The following is an 18,619-nucleotide window of genomic DNA, read 5'->3' on the forward strand; positions in this document are numbered from 1 at the left end:
AGAAGTGCACTGTGTATTTTACAGGACCTGATAGAGATCTGGTGGGGGGGGGGGGGATGATGTACTGTACAGTTCCGAGTTTGTGGTGGTCCATGCAGAATCCAACAATGTTAGTTGGATATGATGGTGAACATTGTTTTGATATTTAGTTACATTAGAAATCCCACATGAAGTCTAATGCGTCAGTCAGTCATTGTAGTGATGCATGTGAACATGTAGAGTAGCAGCAGGTTTAATTTATTGTATATTCATATATCCTGTGTAGCTGTACCTGTATGATAAATGGCTTTAGTGTCAACTAAACCACTGAGAAGGAGATTAGTAGATGGAACAGGACAGAAGTGGAGGTCCTTGATGCACACCCAAGTGTACCTGGTCACAATATCTGGACTCGTCTTCTTACAAATCCATAGATTTCTGAGCATTAGTATACTTTGTCCCTCAATTCTCTCCTCATGAGAGAGTGAATTCCCTGTGACCCTCCCCACCAATGTTCAATTTATGACTAGTCTTGCTCTGAATGGCAAGTTATGCTGAGCAGTGATCCAGTAACAAGAGCGCTCAGGCAGATGAGGGAACACTGGTGAAGACCACAAAAACCCCCCACCAAGGCATTTGTACACTGCACAAGAGAATTTATTTCAATACAACCGAGTAATTACACAACAGTCACCCAGTAGCATTAGAGCCGATTTACACTTCAGGTAAAGGGACAGATTCTCCTGGTACAATGCAGTACAACATGGCCAACATTAGTGCAGGCAGCAGGGCACGTGGTCTACCGTTCGTTACATGGAGACGTGTATTGTGTAACGGCCACATCACCTACAGGAGAGAAAGGAAAACCGGTTCTTATTCATACTACACAGGCGGACATTCGAATTCAGTTCATATGATCCTTGTCCTTAATTGCATATTGGTCATTTCTATCCAACCCTCTCCCTCATCTTCCATGACGGTTTCGGAAGATAACAGGACTGGTTCTTACTGGGCTGGTAGTAGTCGTAGATCTTCACCACAGCTGGCTTCAGGTTCTGCACTGCTATGTCCTGCTGGATAACCAGAGTGTAGGTCTTGGTCTCTCCCTTCTTCAGCTGGGGAAAAGGGAGACCGATGCAGTCACCATACAAAATGATGGGACAAACACCATGGTAACGGTGGCCTCCGACACACACTGTTCATCTTACAAGCAAGTTGATCTGGCGAAAGCCTGTTCTTACCCCGTTCAGGTAGATGACTACGTTTCTCTCCGTTGGATCCACGCGTTTTACAGTGCCTTTCACCTGTAGACACAGGTTCTTTGTGAGCAGACCAGCTAATGCATGATGGGTATTTTCAGTGAGGTCAAAGTTACCTCTGTAGAGCCAGCTACTGGCATCAGTGACCCCTCAACCAGACTGAAGCCAGACAGCAGCTTGACCTCGATGACCACCATGTCCGTCTCAGTCCTGTTACCGTTATACCTGAAAGGTGAATTAAAGCAAAGTCACAGGGTTACATGGACAGACTTTATACATCCAAAGCCATCCTTTCCTCTTGTGCTCTAGTAGAGCTCACCTGACAGTCACAGTGACCCCCACAGACAGGTTTGGGGCACTGCAGTTTGAGCTTGTGTTGACCGCGATACTGAAGGAGGAGAAGTCATTGGGAGGCGGGATGTTGTAGTGCTGGGTGAACTGGAGGAGAAATACAAGTACCCCAGAGTCATTTTTACACCCAAGAAGCTCTTCAAGCATCTCTACACCAAGGGGCACCAGACTGACCTGCACAAACACACAGCCTTGGCCTGATGCCCTGACGTTGTACACCCCAGTCACTTCCTGCAGCTGGATCTGCTGGTACAGCAGTCTGTTGCTCTGGTTCACCGTGAACTGGGTCTTCGAGCCGAGGGGTGACGTCACAGTCACCGCAATGGTGCCTGTTGTACTGTAGGTGGCAGTGCTGTATTTTGCCAGAGCCTGAAGAGCCACTACAGTGTCCTGGGCAGAGAAAAGGGATTCAAAACAGGAGGCATTTCTTCTAGGGTATGGTTTTACACTGATGTCATCCAACAAACAAGAAGGACTAGAGTTCAAGCCCTTTTGTACTGCTAGGCATCAGCATTGACCCCAGTATTCGCGTTCATTGGTATCTTGCTCCAACCTACTGTACTGGCTAGGATGCATCCCATGAGGAAATGAAAGCACATTTAGCCAATTACAAGTCAAGTACCTTACACACGTGCTCAGGGCAGCGGTGGCTATGGCGCTCTGGATAAGAGCATCCGCAAGAATTAAAAGGTGGCTGTTGAGGTGTAAACATCTCGAGAAACTGAATCAAGCGAGCCAACTATTAGCAGAGCCAAAGATCATACTCACGCCGGGCTACAAAGTGACAATATTTGAGCTGGCGGTGCGAAGGGGGGGCACTACCTGCGTAGACGCGAAACCGCCAAAGGCGTTCTGCTGCTGGCCCAGCCAGCGGACGATGCTGGCACTGTAGCCCAGCTCAAACTGGGGCAGCAGGGGTCCAGAGAGCACAGCCAAGAGCACGTAGGAGGTCGTCTCCACGTCCAGAGAGTCCGTCACCGTCCCAACACGTCCACTGCCCCAGTGCCGCCCATCCACTGAAGGAGACAGAAAAGCACCGAGCCCACTCGGCCAAGATTCTCCGGTAAATACCAGCCAACCATCACCATAATTGCTCTGTATTTATGGACACATGCAGCCTCCAAAACACGCCAGTTCTCAGCCAGATACCAACATCCAGTGAAGGTCAAATTGGGCAAGTCTGACCTGTCACTACGGCTCGCTGGTTCAGGCGGGAGAGCAGGGTTCCTCTCATCACCTGGTCTCCAGCTAGTGTGAAGGTGTAGGAGAGGAGGGCGATGGCATAGGTGGAGTTCACCTGTGCAGAGATGTTCCTCAGGCAGTCCAAACCCTTGGAAACCATGGGGTCCTACCATGGCAAACACAGTAAGGCATGTTCACACAGACTACTAGAGGGAACCGTTTGAGGAAGGGGAGCACTCACTGTCCTCTGGGTGCCCAACTCCAGTAGAGCAGCTGTGACGTACGCCGAGAGGGTCACCTCATCGTTCACTCCACCCTGGGTAAGAGCGCAAAGTCAGCCAGCCGGCTCACAGGAGTGCTGCACCACACATCTGCTGCACTGCAGAGTCCTGACCTGCATGTCCACATGGATGAGGTTGCCCACTGAGGCAAAACAGCCGTTTAGCTGCTGCTTGTTGCCCAGCCAAGTCTTGGCCTGATCGATGACCGTCTGATCGATAAAGATGTATTGCTTTGCGCTTTCGAAAGACTTCATCACGAACGCAGTGAGCCTGAGTACACAGACACCAGGGAGCTTCTGATTTTTATATTCATTCATTTCAATAAGAGCCATCCATAACACGGCCAGGGGTCTGGTGTCATTTGAGAGCTGTACAGGAACCATCTGGTTTGTGCGAGACTGACCAGGTGTTGCCCGAGTTGTCGGAGGTCCCAAAGGCACTGTACGATCCATCCTCATGCTTGTAGGTCAGCTCTCTCTGGTAGCCTGCATCAGTCATGGGGAGAAACAGGCTGCTCGGCTCATGCTGCCAAAAGGTCCAGAATAAACTGCAGAAAATCAAACCACCCCCCCAGGTATCCTGCACACAGTCTGGGAGCCACTGGTGTGTGCCCTCACCACTCAGCAGGAAGGAGGTGGCTTTGCTCCTGATGGCGGGCGTCAGCTGGCCGCTGCTCTCCAAGTACCCCAGGATGAAGATGTCGGGGGCAAAGAGCAGCATGTTCTGTTCACCGCAGCCGTACGGCATGGCCAGCAGGTTGTCCAGGTTCTGCAGCGCATGGCCCATCAGATCTCCTGCAGAGAGAGTCACCAGAATTGTGCGTGTCCATACGCAAGACCTTGTTCAATTCCAAATGAATGGGTGTGTAGCTGCAAGTGTCCTCACCCAGCACAGAGACAAAGGCAGTGGGGGAACCCTGCACAATCACTTTAGGCAACTTCAGTGTAACATTTCTCTCCACAACACCTAGAGGATGGGAAAAGGGCCATCAGAGAGACATCATCTCACTCACCAACCCAAGTGAGAACATTGTTGGACTACAGACCTGCAGGACAGAGGAGCTCATTGTAAGCGTTGGATTGTTTGGTGCCCTCTGCCTGTCAGAGGAAGAAGTAGTATGCAGTCAGAACCACCAGAACAAAACCCTTTAGTCTGCTCAGTATCCTTCTGTCAAGTTAACAGTGAACAACCCCACCCATCACAGTACAGACTACCTGGAACCACACAAAAAAAAAAGGGGGGTTTGGTGTGCAAGATATACACACACACACACACACACACCCATCCGACTGAGGAGAATAGCCACCCAACCAAGTTTGGTATTCATATCGTTCCAGCAGTGTTCAAATGCTCAGAAGCGTACAGCTACTGGCAGACTCCAGTAAGGGGAGTTGTGGTTACTGGGGCTCTTCAGGGTGGAGGAGACCCCAATGGAACTCACCTCCACCAGCAGGGTCTGAACCACCGTGTCCATACGTCCTTTCTCCGGCACACCGGTCACCCGATTCCCACACAGTGCAGATGTCTGTACTGCTTCTGCAGTCACTGTGAAGACCACCTCACCTACAATACACCCCCCCAAATTGGGCATTGGAAACGTCAAGCTACTTAATGAAATGCATAATTGTACATCCAGAAAGAGCAGTAACGCTACTCAACACATTTTTGCAAGTTGGAATGTGCCTTCTGAGAAGGCTGCAATAGTGGAACACAAATGAAGAGCATTACTGCTAGACAGCTGTTGCCGCCAACCTCAGCAATTCCACATTCCAATCCGCTTCTTAAATATGTGGATAAAAATACATGTCCAGTCTTCCAATTTCAGCTGACGTCAGACTTACCCAACACGGAGGGCGTGACGACCCACGTGAAGGTCCAGCCGTCGTCAGCACAGAGGCAGTGTGTGTAAATGCAGCTCTTGCAGGGTTGGACTGAGAACTGATTTGAGGATGCCAGCATCACTTGTACCTTTAAACACACATGCAGTGCGTCAGAGCCCAGCACTGTACAACTGCCCCTGCATTCCATGTGGCTCACAGGTACTTCCAGCACAAAACCTCCACACACGAGCCATAAGTGGGGACTCACTGCTCAGTGAACAGTCAAGTAGGAATTACCGTGGGGATAATCAGCTCCTCTGTCCCATAGGGGGATGGAGACACTGGGACCACTTACCATGATGCAGGAGGGGAGGTAGTTGAAGACTGTGGCCTTGAGCGTGAACACCTCTCCACGGACGATGGAGTAGGGCAGGGTCAGGCTCACGAAGAAAGGCTGGAAGGCCGTGAGGTCGACTTTTGGGGCCACGCCAAACCCGACCGGAGATGTACAAAATGCGCCTCCCTCCCACGTGGTGATGGTGTCTGGGACGGTCTCGTTGACCCTAGTAAACCCAGACGTCCTGGTGAGGAGAAGGAAAACTGGTCAGACGAGGCCACTGCATTTGGTGGCAACAGGTTTGAGCCACAGCCCAGGTGTACCCACCCCACATAAACAAGGTCCCAGATCCAAGTCTCTGGGAAGTATCTGCGGACCGTGGCGGCTGGTGGGTTTTGGTCTGAGGGAGTCTCACCAGAGCCTACAGGAAGTTCTTTGGCAAAGGCTACGTTTTCAACTGTTGAGAGAATATTTCTTCAATATCGGATACAATATGCATTTCTTCACTCAAAAGGACTTCATGCCACTTACAGCCAAATTTCCACAAAGTCCTGCAGTCAAAGGGCTTTCTTAGGTCAACATTGGTAATGGTCTTGATTCCAGCATCCTGAGAAAAGGGAACAGTGTTTCAAACAACAGCATATATCAACTACAAACCCTGGGTGCCAAAACTATTTCTTACTTTGAAGACATGGTACACATCAACGTTCCCATTGTATGGACCAGGGAAGGCGAGTCTTGCATTTAATAGAGGCTTTGGCAGGCGAGGTGGCATCTCAGAGCAAGGGTAGAAGTCTTCAGTGCCATCTGGGTATCCAGACAACTTGTAGACAGGGAGCAGCTTAAAGACCTAGGATGACATGAGATGCGAGAGTCAGCCATAGGACTCGATGAGCGTTTAACAGCTGCACAACTGTGCAAAATATGAGCCGAGCAAGAGAAAGCATTTGATCCAAGTATTGGTGGGCTGCTGCTGAATTGGAGTTCAACCCTGATCAGGTTAATGCGGGTTCTGGAGAACATCTGCACAAGTGTTGGATCAGAGCTCTGCAGGTGGGTGGCTCAGCTGGAACAGACCTGAGCACCCTGGAGCTTTAGGGCTTCGGTATGAACGTACAGATTCAACGCTGAGCTCCTTGTCCGGGCTGAGCAGCAACAGGCTCCGATCGATGGCCCTCACGGAGCACAGCGAGCCTGGGCGAGCCTTCAGCATCAACTCCACAGAACTCCCGGGCAGCTCCACAGGAGAAGAGAAATTCAGAGACACCTGGGAGACCATGAGAGACTAGTGAGAACCTCAAGCTACACTGTAAATGGATACAGCTTCTTATGAAGTGGAGACCAGCCACGGCAACATTTTACTTCACAAGACCACTAGAACATTGTGACATTCTGACCTCGTTAGCCAGACACAGCTCAACGGGGAAGTCCATGCTGTCGGCTACCACCTCCCCTCTCGGGAGCATGGCGTACACCACTACCTGGACGAGCGGAGACAGAGCACGCACATCCTGGAGGGGCACCACCACTCCTCCTCGGTTCTCTGTTACACACACACAGGACAGTTAGAACACAGCACCTAGAGCAGAAAGGGCATCAGTCCTGGAGCTTCAGAGCCCTCCAGAGTTTCCCAGGCCCAACTTGAGCCCTTTTGTTTCGTCATCTTTCAAATCAAAACGGAAGAATCAGGTGTGCACATCCAACAGTTACAATTGAGCTCTACATCCATTTCAACAGGATGAGGCCGTGTTGTGGCTACAGTGCAAGTGTGCATGGACCTCTCTCTGGTTGTACAGCCACAGAGATGCTTCCTGTCTGCACCATCCTGCCCCGGGACATCACCTGCACACCCAACGGAGATTGTGTTCACAAACGCCTTCCAAAACAGCATGTCCAACAGGACAAGAAATTGGGGGGCGGGAGTCCAAGTTAAAATCAGATTTCTGGAGACCAATATGCTGCAAGTTTGCAAATGGTGACCTGACAGTAGATCGTACCATGTAGAAGAAATCTAGGGAGAGTTGGGTTGGTTCCAGTGCATTGCCCTGTATGATGTACTGAACCAGTGCTGTAGCATGTCCATTACACCTGAACACCTCCAGCGGGCGCTGCAGTGCCAGGAAACTTCTGCTTTGGGAGTAGAAGGGCTGAACCAACAGGTAAGCAAAGAGGTAGTTTGGTGTTCTCATGTTGGCCATATTTCCAAGTGGTTTCTTTTCCTCAAGATATTGGGCCTATTATGAGGAGAAAGAAAAGGGACACATTTAGAAGGGTCAGACAAGGCAAGACATTGATTATGCTTGTAACACTTACAAGAACCCTTTCCAACAAAAGGCGGACTTCACAGACCTCAAGAGAGACGGATTGTGAACCCCATGAACGCGTGTCTAAGGAGAAGGGGGCGACACCGTTGCCATCGGTAACCAACTTCCAGCTTGCGTTTTTGTTCCCAGCATAATTCACAACCAGATACACCGATTCATTCTTCATAGGAGCGGAGTCTGGACCAGTGGCTTTAATCTAAGACGGATTTAAAAAACACCCCCCACCAAACCAACCGTCTGAAACTTGTGCTACATGTTGACCCCTAAACAGCACACAGTTCACGCCAGGTATTGCAAACCATTAAAAAAAAGGACCAGTAATTACCTTTCCTTTGTAGGTCAACCCAAGCCTGAACGTGTCCGGAGCGTCCACAAAGGTGAGAGTGACGATGTCACTTGTAACAGTAGAGCTTCCAGACCCCGACAGGACCACTCCTGTGGTTGAAACACACACCTCTTTCAAACAAATGTCTGCATTCACTTGGACCATTTTGCAAGTAAAGAAAACCTTTTCAAATATTCAGTCACTTATTTTTAAAGCCATTAAGGGGTCAGAGAGTGGGAAAACCTCACCTGTCCCATATTCCTCCAGTTCAGCATCAACATTAATAATGTCTTCATATCGTGTATCATTCAGTGCAAAGTCACTCAGGTCAACGATGTAGGACCCGCAGCCTGTCCTGTCAGTCTAGAGTAAATATGGACCAGACAGAGTTCAGAAACACTGTAGAACAATTACTGCCCAAGAAAATACCCAAACAGATCGTTCAGGTACCTTTTCCCTCATATGAAATTTCGCCAATGATTCTTCACATTATACCTAGAAGTCTCAGCTTCTGTACTAAACCCATTTTAACACATGGCCACCTCCATGGGGCATAAACTGCTTCACTTGAGGACTACAAAGCAATCTGAGGAAGTCTCAATACTTATGAAGGGAGCTTTCCTTTCTTTTGTACGATTTGCTACTTTTTGGTGGCAAAAGTCTCTTTAAAAACAATGAAGGTTAAATGACTAGACGTTTCTTAGAAGCTTCTCAATACCATCTGCAGGAACAGGTGACCAAGTGGACCAACCTTCATGGTAAAAGTTCTACAGATGTCTGGGAGCTGTGCAGGGCCTGGCGCAAACCACCAGTATCCGTAACTTCTGCGGCAGACCACGGCAGTCGCAGACCCCATCACTGGTTTCCCATAAGTATACCTACAGCCAGGGTGGAGGTTGTGGAGTAAGGAATACATAATGTTGCGCCAGGTGGTTCAGTCTCAAGGTTTAAATGGCTCTTACTTTGCACACACTTTGAGCGTGACCTTAGTGTCCAGAACGGTTATGACCGGAGGAAGCTCTATGGTTACTTCAAACTTTGGCAGCACTATGGGGGAGGGGTTTCAAAATATTAAACCCACATCAAACCTTTGCCTTACTTCATTAAAGAATTCTTAAGATGAGCCCCTCAAGACAAGTTAAACATACTGTCCCAAACACTGATCATTAAATCCCAACTGAAAACCGTGCTGCGCCTGACCATATTTCTTGATTTCAAAGTCTTGCGTGATTGGTTCATTCCCCTCATTCCAGGCAGTGATGACATAGAATCCCTCTGCAGCCTCGGGGCTTACGGGATACGACAGATCCAGGAAGCCGCTGGATGTGGACATGTTCAGCCACTGACCAATACGGTTGGAGTTGGGGTCCTACAGACAGCAGCAGCATGCAATGATCCTCAAATATACTATGAGCAAAGAACTTCCATAGCAACCAGGACACAGTTCCAGAATCAGTAAATACATACAGAGTGATGATGCATATTGCACACTTCATACCTGCAGCTCCACTGTTGAGAACTGAGAGAGAGAGAGAGAGACACACACACACTTCACATCAGTGGCATACACTGCTGCAACAGTCCTTTTATTTTATGGAACAACTTGAAAAACTGCACATTTCACTCCCTTACCATCCCATTGTAGGTGAGGAAGTTGGAATCCAGAGACACTATCCGGATTTTCACTGTGGAGAGAAAGACAGCATCAATACTGCTGACCCTCCAAACACTCAGAAAGAGACCGGTTTAGATCCATGGCTGTCGAGTTCCCCCTGCACCTCCTTTAGGAAACCCCAGTCCAAAACCACCAACAATACCTGTCTGTCCTGGTTTGTACAAGGGTTTGTCTGTTGCAATGATGGTCAGCTGAGCAGGAGGTTTTATGAGGATCTTTGTTGTCCCATTTAGGAATGTAGTTTTCCCTTTTACCTCAAAGACAATGGATGCTTCTGTATCTATGCTTACAGCAGGAACCTGTTTAATGAAGAAAGAAACTAGCAAAGTGAACCCAGAAAACCTCTTCTAATCTGATGTGCAGATACAGAGGGTCTCTGATATTCCTCAATCACCCACATGTGTGCTTGTACAAGCAACTTACACAGAGAACATGTTCAAAAAACAGACCAAAACTACAAAAGGAATGAGAGATGTAAACTGGGATAAAATTGGGACACAAGCCAAGTCAAAAGACCTTTCTAGTAAAGGCTCCATTTTCACATGGGGCTCTGCTTGATTAAAAACCAGTTTCTTTGTGGCTTTAATATGTTGTAGACAGTGAGGGTACGGACCTTAAAGGAAACACACTGGTAGTGGTCTTGGCTTACAACAGTCTGGCTCAGAAGAGTCTTGCTGGTTTGCCCGTGTTCCAGAGTCACATGTAACAATAAGCTTTTTTGGGCGGTGTGGACATGGACACACAGTGTCTCAGTACTGCCCCCTACAGGCTGGGAATTGGCAGTCAACAGGTAAATCCTGAAGGGGAACAGAGATAAAACCAGTTGACATACAGTTGATTAGAAAGACCTAAATCCACACTGCCCATCCATGGAAACCATTAAATAGGCCTCCAATTTTTGTATAGCAACTTGCATAACATCTGTATTATTGTCATCATCCAATTACTCATGAAACCTGGCACAAGTGAAAAATACAGCAAAACTGAGAATTGGGGGGGTTTTTTGTTTTGTTTTTGTGGCATGCATTTTAATCCATCATGTTGGCCCAAAGTAAACAAATAGGCAATCCTATAAATAATACAGACAAATTTAGAGACCTACAGCTTACTTTAAACCAACAAATACTACCACAAATGTAACAAACACAGATATGAGAGAAAGAATAAACACTCATACGTGTCATTAGAGAAAAAGGCAACAGCCCTGTGGAGGAGCAGAAGCACAGTGGCAAACACCACGGAGAGCTGCATCCTGACCGCAACTCCACCACCACCAGACAATCAGACCGCCTGGGAGCTCATGCTATAAATAATAAGCCCCTCCCCTTCACGGGGGAAAAGTCTTTGAGCCCTGCCCTAGCTACTGCGCCACTTATCAAATAACCTATCAGTTCGGTCAAAGTTTGAGTTAATTGGGTTGGAGCATTTAGCGTCACTCTCACAGCCTATCCACGACTGAATTTCTCCTCAATGTTGTCATTCAATGACAAAAAACCCAAATCTACTCAACGAGGTACTGATTAGGCTATCTACTAAACCAAATCTATTTAATGAGGTACTGATGAGGCGATCTCCTAAACCAAATCGGTTTAACGAGCAATGTGCGAGACGGGTGGAGCGCATACTAATATGCACGGAGGCTTCGATGAAACGAGTCGTTTCACCACATGTTGATTTCTGAACTATTTCTGAGTCAAAACAGTAGTATTGTGTTTTTTAAAAATGAATGAATTTGTTTTAGTCAAGGTCTGAAAACATTATCTTTTTTTGTTCTTTTGTTATAAATGTTCTATGTGATAATGTTTGATAGCAGTAGCTCAGTGGTCGAGGTTACTTGTAAATGGAACATTGCTGGTTCACTGCCAAATTGCCTCTGTTGGGCCCCTGAGCAAGGCCCTTAACTCGCCATTGCTCAAGCTGTACTCAGTCATAATTGTAAGTTGCTTTGGATAAAAGTGTCAGCTAAATGTATCTGTTGGCCGTTAGAATTGTTCTTTTTACTCAAACACATACAAAACTAGAGAAAGTGATTATTTTGCAGATTGTTTTGTCAGTTTGTGTGTGTTGTTCTTTTGTTATCCTTTTCAGTTCTTCACTTGTGTTAATAAGAATAACTAGGTAAGGCTCTCTCAGTAAGTGTTTAGAGAATATGGACTAATACAAAGTCGGTTGCTTTGTCATGTCGCTCCTGCACTGTTACGATTCATTTGTCGAACTTGTTCGGAGTCATGTTTTAATGGTTATGTATTCATACTTAAAAACTCAGAGTAAATTGTTGGCTGATTATAGAAAGGAAATCTTATTCCTTTTTCAACATATTGCATTTCGAACAATTAGTTTGGGCTTTTTAATCCAAGATTGATGTCTAATTACTGTCCATGAGTCCCAGCGGTTCATATTTTAATTTTAAAATGGCCAAATTTTAGCGCTTTAGGACATTTTGTGTTATTCGCATATAAGCTATATCTAATTATTTTTATATATATATATATATATATATATATATATATATATATATATATATATATATATTATAAATACACACACACACACACACACTAATATTTCATTGGACCATCTTTAGCTTTGATTACGGCACGCATTCGCTGTGGCATCATTTCCACAAGCTGCTGCAAAGTCACAATATTTATTTCTGTCCAAAGTTGCATTAATTTTTCCCCAAGATCTTGTATTGATGATGGGAGATTTGGAGCATTGCGCCAAGTCATCTTGGAATATGCCCGTGCCATCAGGGAAGAAAAAAAATGCATTGATGGAATAACCTGGTCATTCAGTATATTCGGGTAGTCAGCTGACCTCATTCTTTGGGCCCATAACGTTGATGAACCTAGACCTGACCAACTGCAGCAACCCCAGATCATAGCACTGCCCCCACAGGCTTGTACGGTAGGCACTAGGAGTGATGGGTGCATCACTTCAGCCGCCTCTCTTCTCACCGTGATGCTCCCATCACTCTGGAACAGGGTAAATCTGGACTCATCAGACCACATGACTTTCTTCCATTGCTCCAGGGTCCAATCTTTATGTTCCCTAGCAAACTGAAGCCGTTTTTGCCGGTCAGAATCACGGACAAGTGGTTTTCTTAAGGCTACGCAGCTGTTTAGTCCCAATGCCTTGAGTTCCCTTTGCATTGTGCATGTGGAAATGCTCTTACTTTCACTATTAAACATGTTGTTTTGCTACGATTTGATTTCACCACACGTTTAAGTGATCGCCGATCACGATCATTCGAGATTTTATTTCGACCGCATTCCTTCCTCGAAGATGATGTTTCCCCACTGTCCTTCCACTTTTTAACAATGCGTTGGACAGCTCTTAACCCGATTTGCTTAGTTTCAGCAATCTCCTTAGAGGTTTTCTCTGCTTGATGCATGCCATGAATTTGACCCTTCTGAAACAGATTAGCATCTTTTCCACGACCACAGGATGTGTCTTTTGACATGGTTGTTTAACAAATGAGAAGCTACTCACTGCATCAGTTAGGGTTAAATAGCTTGCTGCCAGCTGAAACATACTCACCCATGTAGTAATTATCCAATGGGAGACTCTTACCTATTTGGCCAGGCAGTGTGGGTGTGGGTGGGTGTATTGCACAATTTTGGTAAATATAGAATATGATGTAAGGTGACATGATGTTTTAATATTTGTTGATCTCCTTAATTTTAGTTGTGATGTGTGATAATATGTTTGTATTTTGTGGAGTCACGTTTTGTTCCCGCCATGAGAGTTTCCTGTTTCTATGAAATTGTGATGTAGAATTTTATGGCAGGGTTTAACTAGGTGTGGAAATTGTAGTTTATCACGAATTGTACTGCTGAAGTGGTTTATGCACATATGTGATGGTGTCCACGTTAAATGTCTGTGAAGCCCTTTGTGCTTGAAACTCACAACCAGACTTTCTGCTCATTATATTTAATCTTATGGTTCTTAAATTGTATTAATAAACCTGTAGTTTGTCCTGGCACTGGTGGTGTTGCTTTTTTAAAAGGCCTAAAGTGGTACCTGTTAAATGTATAAATAACCATACATCTCTGTGCTTTGCTCTAAAAACATTTCTGCTTTTGGTAAGTTGTCCTAATGTTGCCTCATTTCGTCCCTCCACAGCCGCTTTCTCTGCCAGTATTTCAGACCACTGTGCACAAGGACTTGCTAGCATTCATAAGCAAGATTCAAAATATGATGCAGTAAGTCTGACGCAGCTATCTACATACATGTCAATATTTCCAAACGTATCTGCAGACCTTTGGAAGGAATTTACCCGCAGTGTTAGTGTAGACCAACAGACCATATGCAAATCATTTCTGAAGTATTTTTAGGCTCCATTTCCACTGCAAGTGTTGGACAGACTGCTCTTAAAGGTACACGTCATTATGGAGCGACGACACACTACGTCAGAGATCTGCGGCGACAGGTTCAGAAGAGACGTCGCAGCGCGTGTATCCAGTGACGTCCTTGTTCTCCACGTGCTGTGTGGGATGTAAGCTGATTCCTTACTGTTTATTCTAGTGAAGAGTACATGTTAAGACATTGGCAAGGTTTGGTTCACTTATTACTGAGAACTGACTGTTGTAAACCCGTTACGGGAGCCTACTGAGTTGCTAATTCTACACTGTTATTATTCTGCACTAATCACGTCACTTCTCACTAGCAATGTTGTAAAGCCATACTAGTGTGGAGTGAAGTGCTAGTTGGGATGTGCGCGATATATATGACGTGTTAGTTGGCGTAGAAGTGTTCAGCTCTACGTCCAGCTCGTTCTAGAACCTCGCATGTAATAATAGAGGAGCACTAGTGCTTCCCCCCTAGAGAGCGCTGTTGGACCACCTCAGTACGGTATATTCATATTGTACAGGAAATGAACTGAATGTATTACTGTAGACGAGTGCCTAGTATTCATAAAGAGGCAATGATTATTGGAATGTTTTTCTGTTCCAGACCATACGTCACTCTTCATTCTCCATACCTCAAATGCACAGCCAGCTGCCTGTAATGTACAAGCCTGAGTCCGTATATTAATGTACCAGTGAAAATGCTGGTGTGTGAATGAGCCTGATGTGTTGCATTGTTCAATATCACCACTAACATTCCAGTGGTCTGACGGACACTTCAAAGGAGGACAAATCACGCCTTAGGACCTGCCTTGCTCTACAGTCCACTTACCTCTATTGAACAGTAAGGAAAGCCTATTTTAGTTTAGTGATTTGTACTCAAAACTAGCAGAGAACACAACATTAATGATAGTACACACACACACACACACACACGAATCTGAAGAAATATCAGATCAGGTTTGAGAGTTTTAATGACCACAGAACAGACAAAAGGTGAGGTCCGTCCCCCCCCCCCCCCCCCCCATAGGGAACAAGGCTCTTGGGAGGAGAATTTGAAAACACAAAGGTGAACAGCTGATAGCAATTCCAGCCCCCTGCTACCACCAGTCTGTGCTGAACATTGGGAATAAGTGAGACCGTCGAGTCTAGGGGATCTGTAGACCAGAGTTGCAAGACAATAGATTGTGAACATGTGATGAACCAGTCTCAGTATAGAGGAGAAACAAACACACAAAGAACAACAAAAGCCTTCTACAGGTGTTGCCAACCACTACAGCGTTGTCCTAGTTCAACAAGTGCCACAACCACCACCTAAATGTATACATAGAGCAAAGGCCAAACGCACTGCAGAGTCTGTTTGGCTAGTGTTCCCTTCACATTTTACACACCATTGTTGAACAGAAACCAAGCAGAGACAGCAGTGTTGGCAACACATTTTATTTAAGAAAGCAGGATTATTTTGAAAAGAACCAAGAACAGGTTCAGCATCATTTTTGCTGAACAGCATTAGCCTGAGCCCTAGTGCTTGACCATCCCACTGAACTGGGTAGGAAGCAATTGGGGTTTACTGTGATGGTAGTAGGAGTGACCAGGCAAGTCCTGAGTGAAGCTGTAGCTGGTTGAACCACTGGACACACTTGATGGGGAACCAGTGTAGGATAAGTGCACGTCAGAGGATTGCTGGTCCACATTAAAATCCACAGCAGATGCTGGTTGGCTTACACCTGCCTGCATCACAGCATTCTGTCCCCAGCCACTAGAGCAAGTGCCAAGATGCCCTTTGGACAACCCATACATGCTGGATGGGGTCTGACTTGCTGGGTTGTATTGGTTGAAGGTTACAATGTGGGATCCAGTTTGGGGAGGATTTGGGACCCCCTTCTGGGACTGATCAGTGTGCAATGCAGTCTGCTGGCTCAATGTCTGCCCTGTGCTCCCAACCGGACAATGGGGGGGGGACCCATGGGGGCTGCCTTGTTGTGCAGCACCACTGGCAGACTGTTGGCTAGTAAAGACATTCGAACTCACACTGGAGCCTTGCATCTGGGACTGGCCAGTCTGGGATGCAAATTGTTGGCTTGATGTCTGCCATCTACTTGCAACCCGAGAAGGAACAGTCCCATGAGAGCTTCCGTGTGCTTCATCTTTGACTGGCTGTCCGCTAGTTGAGGTCACACAAGAACTCACACTCGAACCCTCCAGCTGGGTCTGGGCAGTCTGTACTGAAGGCTGGTCAGGGCTAGATGGCTGCCATGTGCCTGCACCCATGGAATACAAAAGGTCCATAGTAGGTGCTCGTTTGTGGAGCATGTCTGCCAGACTGCTGGCTAGAGGACTGCCACATGCTTGCACCCTGCACAGGCCCAAGTCCATAATAACTGCTGCTTTTTTGTGTAGCATAACCAGCTCCCTGTTGGCTGGTGGAGCCCAAGCCAGAACTTGCACTCTGGGCTGGCAGAAACGCATAGTAACTGCTTTTTTGTGGAACATCACTGCCAGTCTGCCGTCTCCACGTCTGCCATCTACTCGAAACCCGAGAAGGAACGGCCCCACGTTGTTGCGCATCCTTGACCGGCTGTCGGCCAGTAGTGGTTACACCTGAACTCCCGCTGGCGCTGTGGCTAGCCAAAGAAAAGAGTCTGGATTTCAGCTGTGTGTAGCTTTGAGATTGAGGGAAGGGAACATGAGGAGGTTGGAGCTTCTTCGAAGGATGGTATGTTGGGTGGCCTGAGGATGGGGCCCTGTAGTCTCCCTGATGGGTGGGAGCAGATTGAACAGACACAGCGTGCGTCCTTGAACCAGTATACTGACTCGGGAAACCTTGAGCACTGGATACAGAGTCCAAGCTGCCAGCAGACCCCTGATGCCAGACACCTTGTTGAAAAAGGCTACTGGAAGTCTGGGGGGTGCCAAGGGCACGATTAGCACTCTGCCCCTGAAACTGAGTTTCACCACTACCAGAAGAGTCCTGCAGTTGGGGTTGGGTTACAAGTCTAGGAAGTTGCTGGCCACCTTGGAACACAGACTGGTAATACCCAGCAGAGCCACTTGCAGTCTGAGCACTTGAATCCATTTGACTTCTGGAAGCACTCCTTGACCATCCACCCGGAGTCTGACCGGGTTCCGGGCCTTGCCGAGGAAACACAGAGCTACTTTGCTTGGATGCAACACTGGAAGGAGAGCCCTCCATCTTGGTCAGATAAGGTAGGTAGTCGACTTCTTGGGGCTGAGCCACAGAAGCTGATGTCGCTACACCATACCAGTGTGGTGCAGATCTTTTGTTCCACACTTCAAGGGGATGAACAGAGCAGAGAGATTGCTTAAATTCCTGAACATGGACACAAAGCATCACTAGCTGTAGCTTGATCTGAACACTTTCTTACCACCAAGCCCCTCTGCATCTCTCAGCAGAAATACAACAGGGAGGAGTAACCAAAGCCTACAAGACAAAAGGAAATTTAAACACGAAAATAATCTGCAGTCTTAAACATGCACAAGGTAACACCACACGACTACCTTCTGCGCCACCACATTGTGCCACTAGACAGGGGACACCCCAATACCCAGCTTCATACACCAACCCTTCTCCCTGAGAGAAGCAGACAGACACAAGCTCCCTTCCTGTCTGCATTCCTTTTAAGCCTCTCATTAAAGTTAGCTGATAAGAATCACCAGTTCAAACTCTTTACAGCTGTTACCTAACCAATTAAAGGAACCTACGAGCGAGTAACAAGAGCTAGAAATACTTGGAGATATAGTAAGCATATCAGTAATATTGCTGTAGTCCCAGAGGCTGCATTAATTGTACAGGCCTTAATGTTCATTTCTGGTTTGTTTGTTTCCTTCTCACATGGATGGAATTGAGTTTGGCTGTTTGTTTGTCAAACATTCAAATCCAGCAAATATCCATTTCACACTTTATTTTTGTTTGGAGCCATTGCTATTCCTTTTATACCTTGAAGTTTAGATGTAGGCTGGAGTTGTGAGGAATACAAAAGCATCTTTCAGACTCAATTAGGATTAAAATTCTAACATGGAGGTTGATTCTCAAAATGTCCTGACATCCTTTTCAGATAAAATTGTATTTTGCCTTTCCATGAAAATGTATTACACTGACCTTATCAATGTCAAATGAACATGTTTACTCCCTTTAAACAGACACAGCGTGGACGCGTCTCCTCACTTTAAAGAGAGATAAACACGTAGAAGTGCACTGTGTATTTTACAGGACCTGATAGAGATCTGGTGGGGGGGGGGGGATGATGTACTGTACAGTTCCGAGTTTGTGGTGGTCCATGCAGAATCCAACAATGTTAGTTGGATATGATGGTGAACATTGTTTTGATATTTAGTTACATTAGAAATCCCACATGAAGTCTAATGCGTCAGTCAGTCATTGTAGTGATGCATGTGAACATGTAGAGTAGCAGCAGGTTTAATTTATTGTATATTCATATATCCTGTGTAGCTGTACCTGTATGATAAATGGCTTTAGTGTCAACTAAACCACTGAGAAGGAGATTAGTAGATGGAACAGGACAGAAGTGGAGGTCCTTGATGCACACCCAAGTGTACCTGGTCACAATATCTGGACTCGTCTTCTTACAAATCCATAGATTTCTGAGCATTAGTATACTTTGTCCCTCAATTCTCTCCTCATGAGAGAGTGAATTCCCTGTGACCCTCCCCACCAATGTTCAATTTATGACTAGTCTTGCTCTGAATGGCAAGTTA

At 46.4% G+C, this 18,619-nt stretch overlaps 4 protein-coding genes across 4 annotated transcripts; all 4 read right to left on the minus strand.

Moving 5' to 3' along the window:
* Window positions 1-627: 627 nt before the first annotated feature.
* Window positions 628-6,053, minus strand: LOC145652629 (alpha-2-macroglobulin-like protein 1). Its single transcript, XM_081703559.1, has 20 exons — window positions 5,892-6,053; window positions 5,741-5,816; window positions 5,537-5,666; window positions 5,228-5,453; window positions 4,894-5,020; window positions 4,494-4,615; window positions 4,098-4,149; window positions 3,938-4,018; window positions 3,670-3,846; window positions 3,456-3,537; window positions 3,166-3,322; window positions 3,013-3,087; window positions 2,775-2,937; window positions 2,412-2,605; window positions 1,764-1,979; window positions 1,558-1,676; window positions 1,355-1,463; window positions 1,221-1,283; window positions 989-1,094; window positions 628-825 (listed from the first exon to the last, which is right to left on the minus strand). Exons 1-20 carry the CDS (start codon window positions 5,982-5,984, stop codon window positions 779-781), a joined length of 2,415 nt encoding a protein of 804 aa, XP_081559685.1. The 5' UTR covers window positions 5,985-6,053; the 3' UTR covers window positions 628-778.
* A 195-nt stretch (window positions 6,054-6,248) lies between these two features.
* LOC145652701 (alpha-2-macroglobulin-like protein 1) lies at window positions 6,249-6,872 on the minus strand. The gene is made up of 3 exons (XM_081703824.1): window positions 6,851-6,872; window positions 6,607-6,752; window positions 6,249-6,476 (listed from the first exon to the last, which is right to left on the minus strand). The coding sequence occupies exons 1-3, from the start codon at window positions 6,870-6,872 to the stop codon at window positions 6,249-6,251; spliced, it is 396 nt and encodes a 131-aa protein (XP_081559950.1).
* A 92-nt stretch (window positions 6,873-6,964) lies between these two features.
* On the minus strand, window positions 6,965-10,784 carry LOC145652702 (alpha-1-macroglobulin-like). The gene is made up of 12 exons (XM_081703825.1): window positions 10,711-10,784; window positions 10,147-10,330; window positions 9,676-9,832; window positions 9,491-9,543; window positions 9,357-9,377; window positions 9,059-9,227; window positions 8,821-8,905; window positions 8,610-8,736; window positions 8,107-8,221; window positions 7,859-7,968; window positions 7,207-7,443; window positions 6,965-7,051 (listed from the first exon to the last, which is right to left on the minus strand). Exons 1-12 carry the CDS (start codon window positions 10,782-10,784, stop codon window positions 6,965-6,967), a joined length of 1,419 nt encoding a protein of 472 aa, XP_081559951.1.
* A 4,173-nt stretch (window positions 10,785-14,957) lies between these two features.
* LOC145652637 (uncharacterized) lies at window positions 14,958-17,484 on the minus strand. Its single transcript, XM_081703596.1, has 3 exons — window positions 17,402-17,484; window positions 17,269-17,324; window positions 14,958-17,173 (listed from the first exon to the last, which is right to left on the minus strand). Exons 1-3 carry the CDS (start codon window positions 17,416-17,418, stop codon window positions 16,125-16,127), a joined length of 1,122 nt encoding a protein of 373 aa, XP_081559722.1. The 5' UTR covers window positions 17,419-17,484; the 3' UTR covers window positions 14,958-16,124.
* Between the last annotated feature and the right edge of the window lie 1,135 nt (window positions 17,485-18,619).

Source organism: Electrophorus electricus, chromosome 20 (genome assembly GCF_041902795.1).
Source record: "Electrophorus electricus isolate QZ-2024a chromosome 20, ASM4190279v1, whole genome shotgun sequence".
In the NCBI taxonomy this organism is placed as follows: Eukaryota; Metazoa; Chordata; class Actinopteri; order Gymnotiformes; family Gymnotidae; genus Electrophorus; species Electrophorus electricus.